General features: G+C 51.0%; 3 protein-coding genes across 3 annotated transcripts; 1 reads left to right on the top strand and 2 right to left on the bottom strand.

Moving 5' to 3' along the window:
* Nucleotides 1-69: 69 nt before the first annotated feature.
* LOC120642445 (hydroxycinnamoyltransferase 1) lies at nt 70-4,417 on the bottom strand. The gene is made up of 3 exons (XM_039918968.1): nt 4,175-4,417; nt 3,632-4,048; nt 70-1,286 (listed from the first exon to the last, which is right to left on the bottom strand). The coding sequence occupies exons 2-3, from the start codon at nt 4,046-4,048 to the stop codon at nt 387-389; spliced, it is 1,317 nt and encodes a 438-aa protein (XP_039774902.1). The 5' UTR covers nt 4,175-4,417; the 3' UTR covers nt 70-386.
* A 2,755-nt stretch (nt 4,418-7,172) lies between these two features.
* On the bottom strand, nt 7,173-8,092 carry LOC120640221 (GPI-anchored protein LLG1-like). Its single transcript, XM_039916077.1, has 3 exons — nt 7,945-8,092; nt 7,824-7,837; nt 7,173-7,708 (listed from the first exon to the last, which is right to left on the bottom strand). The coding sequence occupies exons 1-3, from the start codon at nt 8,045-8,047 to the stop codon at nt 7,382-7,384; spliced, it is 444 nt and encodes a 147-aa protein (XP_039772011.1). The 5' UTR covers nt 8,048-8,092; the 3' UTR covers nt 7,173-7,381.
* A 1,286-nt stretch (nt 8,093-9,378) lies between these two features.
* LOC120642538 (ribosomal L1 domain-containing protein 1-like) lies at nt 9,379-10,410 on the top strand. The gene has a single exon (XM_039919111.1). It carries the CDS (start codon nt 9,450-9,452, stop codon nt 10,209-10,211), a length of 762 nt encoding a protein of 253 aa, XP_039775045.1. The 5' UTR covers nt 9,379-9,449; the 3' UTR covers nt 10,212-10,410.
* Nucleotides 10,411-15,427: the final 5,017 nt, after the last annotated feature.

Below are 15,427 nucleotides of genomic sequence, written 5' to 3'. Positions count from 1 at the left end.
ACACTTAAATTTTTTAGTTCAAAATTATATAAAATTAGAGTCCAGTCTTTTTAGAGTCCGGCCCTTAAATTATACAAAATCTAGAGCTCTTTACTTCACTTGGTTACAATGGCTTCACCATGTTTCTTCAAAAAATGTCTACCGTCTCTATTATATATATTGATCTTCCACAACAAAACAACTAATTATTTGTAGCACATACAATTAGATGTTCCCCAAAACATCCTCCAACCGAGGGTATAAAAAGGTGAAATAAAGGGCGGCAATTGGTTCGCCTGAAATTTGAGGCATTTTATACACGAACTGGAGGAACTGGATATAGCGCCTTTAGACTTCAGCCCTGTACGCCGATTACATCCTTCTTCAAAAGGTATAATGTGTTCCGTTTATAGCTCATAGATTAGCTTCCTGAACTTCTCCATGTGCTCAGCCTGCAATGAAATGGCAATGGACAAGCTACCGTCTCCATTTGCGCTTGGGAGGACGAACGCCAGACCCTCATATGCAATGCCACCTGGCCCCATGAACACAGGCCGGCCCCAACCAAAGTCAGCATCATGGATAGGAAGGCGCACCCAGCTGGTGAGCCCTAGGTTTGGGCACCGGAAGGTGTGTGCTCCACGCACCAGTGCTGACAAATCTGGTTGCAGCTCCAGGTAGTCCAGCGCCGAGCGGCAGTAGTCGTTGTCCATCTTATCTAGGGCTCCTTGGATGACCGCTGCTCCTTCTGCCAGCCCACTGGTCACCTTGCCTGCCTCGGCAAGTGGTGTTGCAGTGAAGATGACATTGCCGAAGTAACCATCTGGAAGTGGGGGTTGGAGCCGTTGTCGCCCATCAGTGGCACAATATAACTTGGTGGGCTGTTCAGGAGGCAGGCTGCGTGCAAGGGAGACACATTTCCAGACATGTGCAGCTAACACTGCATATGTGTTGAACCGTGGTGCACCTTCACCTGTGGGAAGCTGTGAGCGCAGACGGCCAAGGTCTGAGCGAGTGAGCTTGAAAATGTCTACAGCGGTGGCAGGTGGCTTTGACTTGGAGGTGAGGGACTGAGGTGTGGAGGACAACATAGCTGGGGCAGGCTGGTACTCAATATGTTGGAAAGATGGAGTCGGTGGATCATGAGCGCGAAGGAGAGTGCGGTCAATGAAGGGCATGACAGAAATTTGAGCTCCACGGCAGAGGTCAGACCATGAGTTAATGAAGTGCAAGCCGGACATGCCATCCGCTACATGGTGTTGCATGCCAACACCAAGGGAGACGCCTCCACATTTGAAGTAAGTCACCTGGAGCAAAAAAAAGTTTAATGAGAATCTTTAATTATTTCATAGCTAATATCTTCCTGTCTTATTTAGAACAGAATGCATATTTCCAGATAAAGCTACCAAATAACAGATGATTGAATAATCTGTTCTTAATAAACATATGTGGAGCATGGATGAATCAGAAAATTGCTTTTGACCACTAGGCGCATACAATCAAACAAGTTGTTAGCCATTTTTTTTCTAAATAAAAGATCCCAGAAGTTATTGATGTATATCTGAACTGAAATCCAATTGCAAACCATCATTAAGTAGGTAGAAAGTAGGATTTAAACTAAGGTGAAGTACAACTCTTATAGTAGCCATAAGTGCATGAACTCTAAATTGTCAAGCACTACCATTCTCAACTCCAAAATAATTCATGAGGTCAATGAGGCAGGGATAACGAAATATCTAACTAAGCAGGATAAATAATTGATTTGCAATGCACATATTATGTTATGGCCGGCACACATGTGGTTTCCAAGATAGGTAAGTTTATCCATTGGATTACTGTTTCACTGAACCTAAAGAAGACCAAGTACATCTTGAGGTCAGGTGATGGTAATAAATTGTGGATTTTGCATCAAAACAAATGATTTGTCAATCAGAAATGTAGAGTTGGTAAGGGTTTGTCCAATAAAATCAGCTGTCCAGTGAGCTCACAAAGAGAAAACAGTCACACCTGACAACCAATGCAACTCAAAACACTAAAACTGGAATGGTGGCATGAGATGGCAGAGCATTCTAATACAGAAACAATGTGCGCGGCATAACTCATTGCATGGTTGCATGGTTTTGAACTTGTAAGTATCTGATTCACACTAATAATGGGTTATCTATAAATGATGAAGTCTGACAAGCAATTCCAGAGTACCCGGAATGTAATTCTGAGGCATTGTACAGCCAATTACCAAAGAAGCAACTGCATATAGCTTGTCTGCCCCAGGATGTAATACTGCTCACCCAGCACAGGGTCAACCCTCGTGACAGAGTTAGTCAAGAAGCCCATGCACACAAAATATGGTGTGATGAGGTAAAAAAAGGGTGCCATGCCAAACTCTACCATGCTAGCTTCAGGTGAAACACAGTACTGGACACACACAAAAAAACTCATGCCTATTTAGAGCTTTCTCCCTACCCACTGGCCACTGGTAGGATCTGTTATACTAAATAATTGTTGTTTAACAGATTATTCTGTATCCATCTCAACAACCTAATCGTAGCATAACTTCATAAATGATAACTCGTTCATAACTTCCACAGAATAACTTCTGCAAAGGCAGCATGGGGTATGCACGATAATAAAATCATGCAACAAGATCCAAACATCATTTCAAAGAACAACACAAGGTTTTATCTCTAGACTCTAGTGAGAAGCAGAGTCCTGCGAGAACTCCAAACCTTTATTTTTGTAAAGTTGTTAGTCAGCCTACTGTACCAATTAGATGTATAGGAAAGTATAATATTAGATGAAGCTTTGCAGAAAATTATCACATGGAAATGCCCCAATTAGGCCATCACTTTTTTACCAACCAATATGCAGTGTAGATCCCATGCAAGATTATTCAGCATGAGGCTATCGACATGCCATGAATAAAGGAATTGCAGAATCCACACAAAACTAGGACTAATTGACTGGTAAATTTTAATTCAGTTAGTTTCTTATTCCAGAAGGCGCCATGTGATAAATTTTAGTTGCAAAAACTGTCAGTATGAGCCGAGGTTATAAGGATAGTAAATTCATGTTCTGATAATTCAAAAACGCAAAGAAGCACATTTTAGACGTCTCATGACTGGCCAGCTTGAAATTGTGCAAAATGAAATGATGCAATCAAAACTAATGCAGGCATTTATTTTATGCAGTACAAAGCAATATACAGAAATAACGGGAAAATTGAATAAAATACAGTTAGTTTATTTACAACAAATCAATTTATTAAGAGTTGGCTTCGAGCTTGTGAAGGTGGAGCAAGATTTTATTTCAACGCACAATCACGAGGCAGATGATGATACCAAATATTCTTAACCATTTCTAACCGAAGCTTCAGACTACGTGTACTAATCCAGCCAAAACAGAGGCCCCACAAATAATAACATAGACAGCAACAACATGCCGAGAACTATCAACTAGGCAAGAGGTACATGCGTAGTACAGCTGAAGCATTATGAACTCTAAGAGGTTTAAATCAAGACACAAAAGGGGACCAGCTGTCCGATCATGTACTCACAGTACCAAATATGAGTACTACAGATAAATGGTGTCTTCTGTTTCTGTCCTATAGTCTGCTACTCTGCTTGTAACAGGGGATGCTGAGAACTGAACTCACCTGGAGCACGAGGAGCGGGAAGGACGAGATGTCATCGGTGTAATCGACCGCCGGGATTAGGCGCTTGAGCTCCATGGTGGGCGCGAAGTCGCCGTAGTCGTCGACGGCGGCGTTGGGCGCGTCGGCCTCGACGAAGAGCACCCCTTCGCCGTTGCAGTCGATCTCGACCCTGCCGTCCTCGTCCCGCGCGAGGCGCCCCGCCATCGGGTAGAACGGCACGAGCGCCTCCGCCAGCGCGCGCCACATCCGCTCGCCGTCGAAGAACCCCTCCACCTCGGGGCCGCCGCGGCGGTAGAAGTAGACGCTGGGCGTGTGGAAGCGCGGCACCACGAGGTCGAGGTTGGAGTTCCACAGCCGCTGCCGCGGCGTCTCCCGCGCCGGGCGCACCATCGTCGACCGCCTCACCGTGATCGCCATCTGCATTCCAGCCCGCCGAACAGCTCGTAAAAACACCCCCCTCAAATTCCCCCACCAACAAAATTCGAAATCGAAGCTGAAAAAGGATTACTCATAGGAGCTAGAGGAAGCCGGAATGAGACCAACCTCAGCGGGGACGCGCCGGCGCCGCGGAGTAGATCTGGGTCCGCGAAACGGGCAAAGCTCCGGACGAATCCGGCGACCGGTTTGGTGGTAGCAGCAGCTCTTGGTGGAGAGCAGCTGGTGGGCGAGTGCGGGGTGGGGCGGCTTTTATAGGCGGAGATCTCGGGGCCGCAGAGGCGCGGGGATCCTCTGACTTGCTCGGTTTGCCTTCTGTTTCTTCCATTATCCATTCCCCGAGTCGTCGTCCTCGGCAGTTCGACGCTGTGCGTTCGGGGTGGTGGTGGTGACGACGAGAGTGGGCGGGGGTTGGTGGGACGGGGACGGGAGGCGATAGGGACGGAGAAGGAAGGACAGGGAGGTGTTGGTTGGTGGACGTGGTCCAGCCCACCTGATCCTGGACTCTGTGGGGCCTTCTCGACAGTTACCGGCGCATCACCGGCAAGAGGTAATTTTTTTTGCAGAACAGTGTTAAGTTAATCTTCCGCGAGCATCAACTACCCACTGGCAGTGAATTGTGGCGGTTGCTGCTTTGGACCGCCACCATGACGCTATCATTTTATAAATCTCGGGGCAATAATCATTCAGCCAAGTCTTTCGAAAAAAAATAATAATCATTCAGCCACAGAGCAGGTTAATTTCATCCAAGAGACATCTTTTGGTGCGTGGCCGATAAGGAGGGGGGGGGGGGGGGGGGGGGGGGTTGAAGCGGACGGAAGGTTTGTACCTCTCCTGTCCGGTAGTATCATCGGATTTCACCGTTTCCATTTTCATCCGCGGTCACGCACAGCGGCGCGGGGAGAGAAAAGAGGGTGAAAAATCTGAAGCTTTTATTTTACCTACCCCCGTGATAGAAGCAATCCCCGCGCCAGCATTGTTGTTAAACTTTCCTATCAAGCTCACGCTGCAAAGATGTTAGAAAAGCACATCTTTTCATGCCCTTTATTTGGAGCTGTCGTGCAATCAAATCGCACTTTGTGAGGTCCTGGAGGTGCAAGTCCCTCTAGTTTTTTTTTTCATAAAAAGGGTCCATCTAAACATTTCAAAGTCACCAACTCACCGTGATCATGATGAGGGGTGAACACTGACAAATGTGGATCCGTTTGTCCCATAGCAAAGGATCTTTAATTTGTCCCATGCCTTCTCCATCCAAGGCTCCAAGCAACCCGTTTCGGTTTTTGTTTTTTTTTAGTCTGTCGTTGCACGTTGATCAGGCGTTCGTGTTCACGTTCTCTGTGTCACCGTGTTGCCACACAGATGGAATCCCATGTGGCAAATATGGACAATTAATTAGGCCATCACTGCGATTTAAATTTGCCGATCAGTGGCAAATAATTGTTGCTCCCTCGGCGACAGCTGACTGCAGTAGCGGAACGCGGGGCGCAATACGGTTGTTCGCCGTAGCTTCGACGTGGACACGTGGTGCGTCCCGTCGGGCTGCGTGAGCCCGTGGTCAACGGAGATCAAACTGCCGGCCGGGGACCAAAACAGTCTGGACGCCCAGCGATCATTATTGATGACGGTCGGCGGTCGCGATCGGCGAGCTGCTGTGGTGGTGAGTGGTGACGTGGTCTGTGGTGGCGGTCACGTTCGACGCCGGCGGTGTGTGCATGTGCAGTTCCATGCCATTATCCGATCCGCCGGCGTTCGCGGCTCCGGTGAGAGAGCGCTGACCCTGACTAGTATTTAGCAGGGAGTCGATCGTGGTGTAGAGCATGAGCATGTTCTGGCAGAGCTAGTTGCATCCTGCTGATTTGCCTTCAAATATACATCCAAGAGAGAGCGCTTCCTTTCTTTGAACATAAAGAGAGCGCTTCCTTGCGCTAACGTTTTTTTTGTGTCGAGTTCACACACACAACAAAATGGCTCTTGCTGCTGACCTCTTGTTTTCCGTCGAAACATAAAACTAACACGGCGACTAATGAAGCATCGATCGGCCTCCTGCTTCTGGCGACGTCATCGATCAAACTAGCTAGCCTTTAGATCAACTGGGACTCCGAGCTTCGCAAGTTCACATGCAGTTCCTATAGGAGACTGCAAACGAGTCCAACATGTGCAGTCACATGCATGAACACGTCACCGTGACCGACCGGCCACGTCCCTTGGTCTATCCATTCCGGAGCGTGTATAGTGGACTCTACTACCCAGCATGTCGCTGCTTGGCATAGTCCACAATTCTCACGGCCAGATTCAAACCATTGGACACGGTGTGGTGGTGATGTCTGTCGGTATCGGCGTTGCACACGGTCAGCACGTCTCCGTCAAGGCTGTGCCTGTGGATCCTCCGCGCTCCTCGGGCATGCAGTTTCAATCTTCAACGGGCCCAGCGTCCCCCGCCGGCCCCGGGGCCGCAACGGCGACGACATTTCGAGCCGCGGGGGCAGGGATTCGTGCACGCTCGCGCTCGCGCAGGCTGGGACGCCAGCCGGGCGGCGGATCTAGCCAAGAGATTTAGGGGGGACTGATGTCCCTCTCCTCTCTCTATTTTCTTCTTCTTCCCTCTTTTTCTTCCCTAGCTCCTCCTTGCTTGTCACGGAGGTTGCAGGGGCAGCCTCCCTACTAGATCCGCCGTCACTGTATACGTGCTTCGTCGACCGGTGTCTTGTCTGGGCGTCTGGCTGTCCGCCTGTCCGTCAAGCTGCTGCGACCAGTCTCACCGCGAGCTGGGACACCAGAGGCTAGGGAGGCTCTCTGAACGGCAACGGTGGCCCCCCGGCGGCGGCGGGGACGGTTGGTGCCAGACGTGGACAGCTGGGACTGGGATCGGCTTCCCTCGGTTGCATGTTTACCAACTGGTGTGGCATGCATGGGATGGTCGCCACATGCGCCGGCGGCGACGAGCAGACGCAGCCGGGGTGGGACCAGATGACACTTAAACTGCCGACGTGAGACGACGGCCAGTCGGCCAGCGCGGGTGCACGCGACAAAGGCACACACTCGAATTGGCAATGAACAACACACGGGTTACGTACACGGACATTGCAGCCGCGCGTCGGAGCGTATATACCTGTATATTGTAGCACGTATCGATCGACAATTCGTCTCCGATACAGAAACCGGATACATGCAAATCAATGCAATGCCGCCACAGGAGGGAGCAGCCGGGCATCAAGGTAGCAAATTAGCTGGAGATACTACCGGCCGCCGGCCAGCAGCAGGTATAGGCGGTGGTAGGAGCTAGACCGATCGCGAGCTGGCACGACGGCGACCTGATCAGCACTTGAGCCCGAAGGGGCCCTCGGCGCACAGCTGGGAGAAGAGCCCCGGCCGCAGCCTGCCGCGGACGTCGATCTCGAAGAACATGGCGCTGGCGCACCCGTTCTCGGCGTTGTTGTTGATCACGTCGCTGTAGGGGCACGCGTAGGTCTTGAACGCCCCGCAGCACCGCTGCGCCGTCGGCACCCCGCGGCAGCTGCTGATCACCACGTCCATGCCGGGCGAGGTGTCGAACCGCACCGGGCACACCCCTGCACCAGCCAAGGCGCCGCACGCGCGCGCGGCGCGCCGGTCAGGATCGATCACGCGCCACGCCCGTTTAAGCTAGAGGTTAGTGTGGTGTTTACCTTGTACCAGCTTGCGCGATGGGGATGGGATTTCCGTTATGTTGTTACCGCAATCAAGGGCGTCCACTGGGGGGGGGGGGGGGGCAAAAGACACAGAGGTCGTTACCTTATAATTGATAATGTTTCATAAGAGAAATGAATGGTCGGACCATATGTTTCCCACTTTTTAATTTTTAATTAACACACCATATAGAACGAAAAATGAGAGATTACTTGATATGAATTTGGTTTTCTCTTGAGGAATAGCGAATCCGACAGCAACCATGGACAATGCGACACAACAGAAGAGCCTCGCCGCAGTGCTGGTGGAGCCCATCTCCCTCGGATGCCCTCTTTTCTCTTACAAACCACAAGGGTTAAATTGGAGTGGTGGTGGATGGCGAGACACCGACCACCGGTGTGCAAATTTGTGAAGGAGTTGGTTCTCGTCGAAGGCATGTTTTTTATAGCAGGCTAACAATGTTGAGCTGGTTATTGTACGTGTGTTTTGACCCGCAAAAAAATTTTGTTAAGTGTGTTTTGAACTTGTGTGGACCTCCTGGTTTGCAGAACAAGAGGCAGTGGTGAGCAAATTGTGGTGGTGGTGTTTGAAAGAGAGACGACCGGGTCAACTAGCTATAATTGACGGTCCTCAACGGCTTTCTAATGTAGGAGATGGCCTAAGTTGGCAGTACCTCTTCAATTATTAGCAAAACTGGCGTGGTTTCAGGAACTAGCTATATGCTCATCAAGGAACAAGTTCGATAGTATTAAATGGAAATGAAATATACTACTAGAACTGCTGCCGTCACGTATGGCCGAGTTCAACGAATACTTGATCGTACATTTTGTACAAGCAAGTAGGTTCGTGGATTATATTGGGGTGCTTCACAAAAAAAATGTGCAGAACCTAGAAAGATACAAGGCGTTAAGACCACCATGCTAGCATTTCTCGGACTAATTTATCACTCACCCCGCACATTGCGATGACAAGTCCATCTATACGTTCTTCCTTCCTCGAGCTAATCTTGCTCTACCACATGAATAAGGGTCATTTTCGGGGAAATATGAAAACAGGCCATTTCTCGTATTTCCCATGAATACATTAATTTATCATTTTTTTATCGCCTTGTTATCTTCCTTAATCTGATTTATGCATGTGAAGGCAGGTGAAGACCGTTACCTAAACTTGCGTGTGTGCTTGTTTGTGTTGTGTGTAATTGTTTAGGACAAACATGTGGCTTACTTGCAAGTGGTGAATCGTGGCTACCATTATGATATTTGGTATTATTGTGTTGAATAGTTGGGTTGTCACTGGAGGTTAGGTCTATCTCTTTCTTTTGTGCTTTTGATTTGTGATTGCTACCGACGTGTTTCCATTAGTAATAATGTGTTTTTAAATTCCCGTTTCAGTCTCATTTTGTTTTAATTTATTGTTTGGTATAAAAAGGTGAAAATCAAAACGGAAATAAAAATTTTCTAATCGGTCACGTTTTCTAAGCGCAAATAGGTGTGTGACTGCATCGCCCCCTGGTACGAGCCGACCCGAGCCGAAATCCACGGCTCAGTCCCCTGCTCCCTCGGGGAAGCCGAGCCACCAGCTTCCTGGTCCGACTCAACCAGGTCCAACCCACTTGGGGTCCATCACCAAACCAGACACGACAAACGTGGGTACAAACCCTAAACCCCTTGCTCCCGAAGTCCCAAATCCCAGCCTCCTGCCGCCGCCGCCGCCAACAATGGCAATGGCATCCCCTCCCTCCATCCCCATCAGCCGCCTCCGCCGCGAGGACGCGGTCCGCGCGGTGGCCGCGCTCCTCCGATGGCTCCAGAAGCACCCGACCGCGGCGCCGGAGCCCATCTACCTCATCGTCGCCCTCAAGCGCGCTCCCGTCCGGCGCTTCGAGCACCAGCTCCGTCTCCCGCACTCTCCGTTCCCCTCCATCTCCCTCGTCTCGGACCGCCTCCCCTCCGATCTCCCCGACGACGTCGAACCTCTCCCTTCCTCCGCGCTTCGGTCCCTCCCCGCCGACGCGCGGCGCGGTCTGGTCCTCGTCGACCGCCGCCTCAGGATTCCCGGCGGCGGGGGCAAGGCGGCGGGCGCCAAGCGCGGCGTGACCGTGCCTGTGGACCTATCCGACCCTGCGTGGGCGGAGTCCGCGAGGGAGGCGGCGCGCTGCGTGGAGCTGCGGGTGGAGAGCGGGACGTGCCGCGCCGTGCGCGTGGGCCACGGCGCGATGTCGCGTGAGGAGGCCGTGGAGAACTTGGTGGCCGCGGTGGAGGCTGCCGCCGCGTGCGTGCCGAGGAAATGGAAGAACGTGCGAGCTCTTCATGTGAAGTCCCCCGAGTCGGTCGCGCTGCCGCTCTACTCGGCGCCCGGCACAAGCAGCGACCAGGACGGCGACGGCAACCCGGAGGCTGCGAAGCGGGAATTCGCGGCAGCGGTGGAGGAGCAGGGGAGGGTGAAGAGGAGGAAGAAGAGTGGCGTGGGTTGTAATTAGTCAATTGCCCTGTTCCCAATTGTCTCTTATCTTTGCTCATGCAAGGAGTAACTTTGAATCAGGGGATTCACCCGAGTCCTAAAATCAGCTACATTGAGTTAGTTGATGTGCACTTTGATGGCATAATTTCTTGTATCTTGATTGATGTCCAACAGAATTTTGATATGAACACTGTCCCCTAACTTGTAGTCTTGTGCTATGCATTTTCGGGATATTCATTTTGCTTAGATCATGTACTACATGGTACCAGTAGATGACAATTTGGCATCTTCTATCCCGGGAGAAGAAAAATGTTGTGCAGTTCAGCTTGCCGCAATCTGGATTGTTTCACTTTCAACAAACTCTGAGCAGTTGCAGGGGCTCAGCACGCTGAGTTGAAGTTGTTTTCCAAACTGGAAATGCGTTGACAGCAAGTTCTTGTATTTTGTTCCAATTGCAATCAAGGTCCACTGCTCCTGACTACTACAAAGGCCTAGCAGTAACTTAGCAGTACAAATTGAGTAGGAAGAATTACTAGTGCCCTAGCAGTAACTTAGCAGTACAAATTGACACAATTTCTGAATTCCATCATTCACCAAGGACATAAGCAAAAAAAAAATTGCACAAGCATTAAACTGGAAATACATTCCGATTGGAGCAGATCAAATTGATAGCAGATGACCTAGCACGATGTTTAGATAACTTCTTAAACATGAAAAGGCACCCAAAAAAATCATATGGTATAATATAATCCATGCTAATTTTCTGTACAAATTTACACGCAAACTCCTGGAAGTTCAGATAACCACTTCCAATGTTTCATCACGTTGCTGTCATTTTTCTTTTTGAAAAAGTGGTAGGAGCATTACCATGCCATTTAAGGAGAAGAAGCAAAGTCATTTCTGTCAATTCACATTGCAGTCAATTATCAATAGAACAAAGATGCGTTGCATCCATCAAAGAAAAGAAAGCAAAAGTCATGGAACCATCAACTACGCATCATGCCTGCATCAAAGAACCAAATCTCTGCTCAAACTCCAACGAGAAATTTGCAAAAATGGGACTGCAAACATTGGCCTTTTGCAGTTTTGCCATTGGCCCCACATTTCATAGGCACAGATGGTCCCACCGTGTCATTCACTGGGAGTGGCAAATTCACGAGTGGTCAATGTTTGCAGTCCTAATATTGCAATTTTTTCAACTCCAACAAACTGAGATACCAGCAGCTTTTTCGACAAAAAAGCAATCTCTCTTTTCTTGTCAGTTTCTGCATTTGCAACTACGAGCGAACTCCATCTAGAACTCCAACGCACCTGCAAAAAACACGACCTACGCCTGTATAGAGAAGCAGAATCAGAGACAAAACCAGATCAACCAGAACAACCAAGAACTACTCCACCCACATTCCAGGGAATACAAGGAAAACATGTGTCGATCCATTACCACAGGAAAACATGAATCTAACCCAACACACAGGAAAACATGTACATCAACCCAGCAGAAACAACCGAAAGCATCGTGCAAGACATCTACAAACTACAAACTACGACAGAAAATTGGCCGATCAATGCCTTGATTCATGGCTATCGGAACTTCCATTTCGCGACGATGACGAGAGAAACACACACGCCGACTACACCTGCGCCACGTCTGCTGCGCCTGCTTCCACGACGCCGGCCAGCTCGGCGATCGCCACCTCCTGATGATCCCCTGCTCCCACGCAGGGTTAAATTTACCGACCGGACCGGACCGGTTCCGGTTTGGGACGGTTTCAAACCGGCCCAAATTTAAAATTCAAATTTGAATTCAAAAAAGTAAAAAAAATTCTAAAAAATTTCTAAAAATACTTCAAGTTGCGACGAATCTAATGGTTTCAAATTTTTTCAAATATTCGTTCATTTAGTATACTTTGCGGGCATTTGAAGTTAAACAAAAAAACGTGCATACAAAAGTATACAAATACAATGTAAAACATGTTATACATTATATTAATATAAAAGTAGTACAAAAGATTGTTGGGGGGTTCATTTAGGCTAAAAACATGTTATACAAAAATTCAAATTTTGAACTAAAGTCGCGTTTTTTGTTCAACGGACCGGTTTCCACTCAAACCGGACCGGTTTCCACTCAAACCGGACCGGTTTACCAGTCAAACCGGTCGGCTAACCGGTGGAAACCGATTGAACTGGCGTCTATAGTTTGAAATTTGAATTTGACCGGTTTTTACCGGTTTCCGGTCAAACCGGTCCGGTTTACCGGAATCGGAGGCCGGCGGTTTCAGGCGACCGGTCGGTAAAAAAAAACCCTGCTCCCACCTCGCCTACCCCGAGGAAGAACCCGTAGGCATCCGCCGACTTCTCGCCCACCTCCGGGAGAACCTCGAATCGGTTGCCGCGAGACTCCCCGCTCACGGGCGTGTTGACGCTCGGGGTCGGAGCGAGGTTCGCCCGGAACTGGCGGAGGAAGGAGCGGAAGACGTCGTCGAGGCGGCCACGGCCACTACTAGAAAAATGCCTTAAGGCACCGGTTGCAAGTGCCTTTTGGTACCAGTTTTTTGAACCGGTACCCCGAAAGTGGTACCAAAGGCTCGAGCCTTTGGTACCGGGTAAATTAACCGGTACCTAAGGCCTCCAAAATTCACGAAAAATATTCTCTTTGGCTGAGATTTGAACTCGCGACCTCTAGACTTGCGCGTTGCTCCTTTACCATCTCACCTACACAGTTCTTCTGATTGAGAAGGAGATGCTTTCCTTTTGACGTAACCCATAGATGAGCCTAAGTTACTGGTTGGTAACACCAACCGGTACCTAAGGTTCCTAAGGTACCGGTTGGTAACACCAACCGGTACCTAAGGCTCGTCTAAAGGTACCGGTTGATGGTACCACCCGGTACTAATATAAAAGTTACCACCCGGTACATATGGAGAGCCCAACCGGTACCTAAGGCTCATTCAAAGATTTCATCCACCCCAAAAGTACCGGTATGGAGATGAACCGGTACCTATGCTAATATAGGTACCGGTTCATCTCCATACCGGTACTTTTAGGGTGGACCTAAGGCTTGTTTTCTAGTAGTGGGCGATGCGCCGCCCCAGGCACGGACCCGCTGGCGCGCGCAGCGCCGTACGACGCCTTGCCGGCACTAGCACGCCCTATGGTGCGCGAGACGCTGGCTGTTTTCGGGAGGGCTTTAGAGCAAATATTATGGCAGGCGGGAAGCGGGCGGCGTCCGACATGTGAGAGAGAGAAAGCCGGAGATAGAAGAAAGCGGGCGTCTGACGAGACGCCGGCAGCAACTAGTCTTTTTTTGGAGCAAAGACTGACGAGACGTAATCGAGTCTATACCACGTGTAGTTGCTACAGTAACCAGCCGCTACAGTTTACACCCTCTCACAAAAAACAGATGCTACAGTACAGCCGGGCAAAACCACCAGCCCAACAGGGCGTAGGCAGATGCGCACGCGAGTGACCCCTATTCGCTGCGTTGCTGCCCGGCTCGCCGCTTATTGGCTGCTGCAGCTGCAACACTCGCCTCCGCTGCCAGTGCTGCATTAAATATTAGCCACGCGAGCTCTCTTTCCGCCCGCTGCTGGCGCAACCATAAAATTTGCTCTTAGGCCAGTTTTCGTGTGGGTGGATTGTCGAGGGAGATGCGGAGAGCTTTTTGCTTGGGTGTTCTGCGACGGTGGACGACGGTGATAATATATGTGGGCCGCGCTGTCCTGGCACGGTGGCACCTGGCAGGCTGGCACACGCGAGAGAAGGCACATCCTAGTACTATGATCCTAATCTCTATCTGAGCGATGGTGCTATGTGCACACGCGAAGTCTCCCAGGAAATTACAACGCCAGGCCAACATATGCATCTACACCTGACCAGGCCAGCGGGGATTCTGCTCGCTAGGCTGTGTGCGTGCGTGCGTGTGTGTTTCATTTTGAAACGAAATTCAGAACCATTGGTTTCTATTTGTTTTGAAGAAGTGTTAGGCTGAATTGCATGTTGTTGTTTGCTACCACTACTACAGAATACATCATCGCAAACGCATCATCACCGCCGGTTTGTTTCGAACCGGCGGTGATAGTCTATCACCGCCGGTTCCAAATGAACCCGGCGGTGATGTGTTATCCACCTATTTTAATTTCTCTAAACCTCTCTTTCACTCATCTCCCCCGAGGCTCCCTCTCTTCTTCTCTCGCCATCCAGCCCGCCCCTCCGCTCCCTCCTACCGCTCCTTTGCCCGCTCTGCTCGCCTGCCTGCCCTTCTGCTCTGCTCGCTTGCCTGCCCTTCTGCTCCGCCTCCTCCCATGACCCGCTATGGTCAGCGACAGGATGCGCCCAGGCCATGCTCCGGCGCACGGGCCCCAACCTCGGCGCGCTCCGGCGAGGGCGAGCTTCACCACCGGCGCGAGCCATCTCGGGCGCGGGCCGCTGTCCTGAGGACCCAGCCCCGTCGCAGCTGGGCGAGCTTCGGTGTGGGTGTGGGCCGCCGCTGCGAGGACCCTGCCTTGCTTCGCCGGTCACGTCACCCTAGCCCTCGTCGGCAGCTGCGCGCCCGGAGGCCGCGCCTACCTGGCCGGATTTGGCCGCCCGCCACTAGATCTGGCCGTGGTCACCCGGCCGCCGCTCCCACCTGGCCGGATTTGGCCGCCCGCCGCCGGATCGTCGTTGCATCCATTCTTCGCTCCGTCCGTTCCCCATTCATCTCCCCCGTCACACAGAGCGCCTCCGCCGACCCTTCCCCTTCCCTAACCTCGCCTCCCCTCTCTTCCCCTGCAGGTAGGGAAGCGGCGAGCACGCAGCGGCGGCACGGAGCAGGGTCCGGGGGCGGTACGGAGCGGGCCCAGGGCGGCGGCGGCGAGGAGAGTCCACTGCAGGAGGGCTCGTGGGGCGGCGACGGGCTGGGAGTAGCAGGAGGGTCGGCGCCTCCTCTCTGCGGTGGCGGGCAGCGAGCAGCAGGAGGGCCGCCGCCTCCTCTCTACGGCGGCGGGCGGCGAGCAGCAGGGGACCGCCACCTCCTCTCTGCGTCGGCGGGCAGCGAGCAGCAGGAGGGTTTTTTTTTTGTTTTGGGACAGGTTCAACACCGCCGGTTGTGGAACCGGCGGTGATGGCCCTTCTTATCACTGTCGAGTTAAATCCAACGCCCCTCAAAACCGGCGGTGATGGCCATTTTGAACCGGCGGTGATGAGGGGCGCTGGAGTAGTGTACTGAATTCAAGCAATGTTATTTTTCAAACAAAA

This window comes from Panicum virgatum, chromosome 7K, assembly GCF_016808335.1.
Source record: "Panicum virgatum strain AP13 chromosome 7K, P.virgatum_v5, whole genome shotgun sequence".
NCBI classification, from domain to species: Eukaryota; Viridiplantae; Streptophyta; class Magnoliopsida; order Poales; family Poaceae; genus Panicum; species Panicum virgatum.
This window is presented reverse-complemented; position numbering and strand designations above follow the sequence as displayed.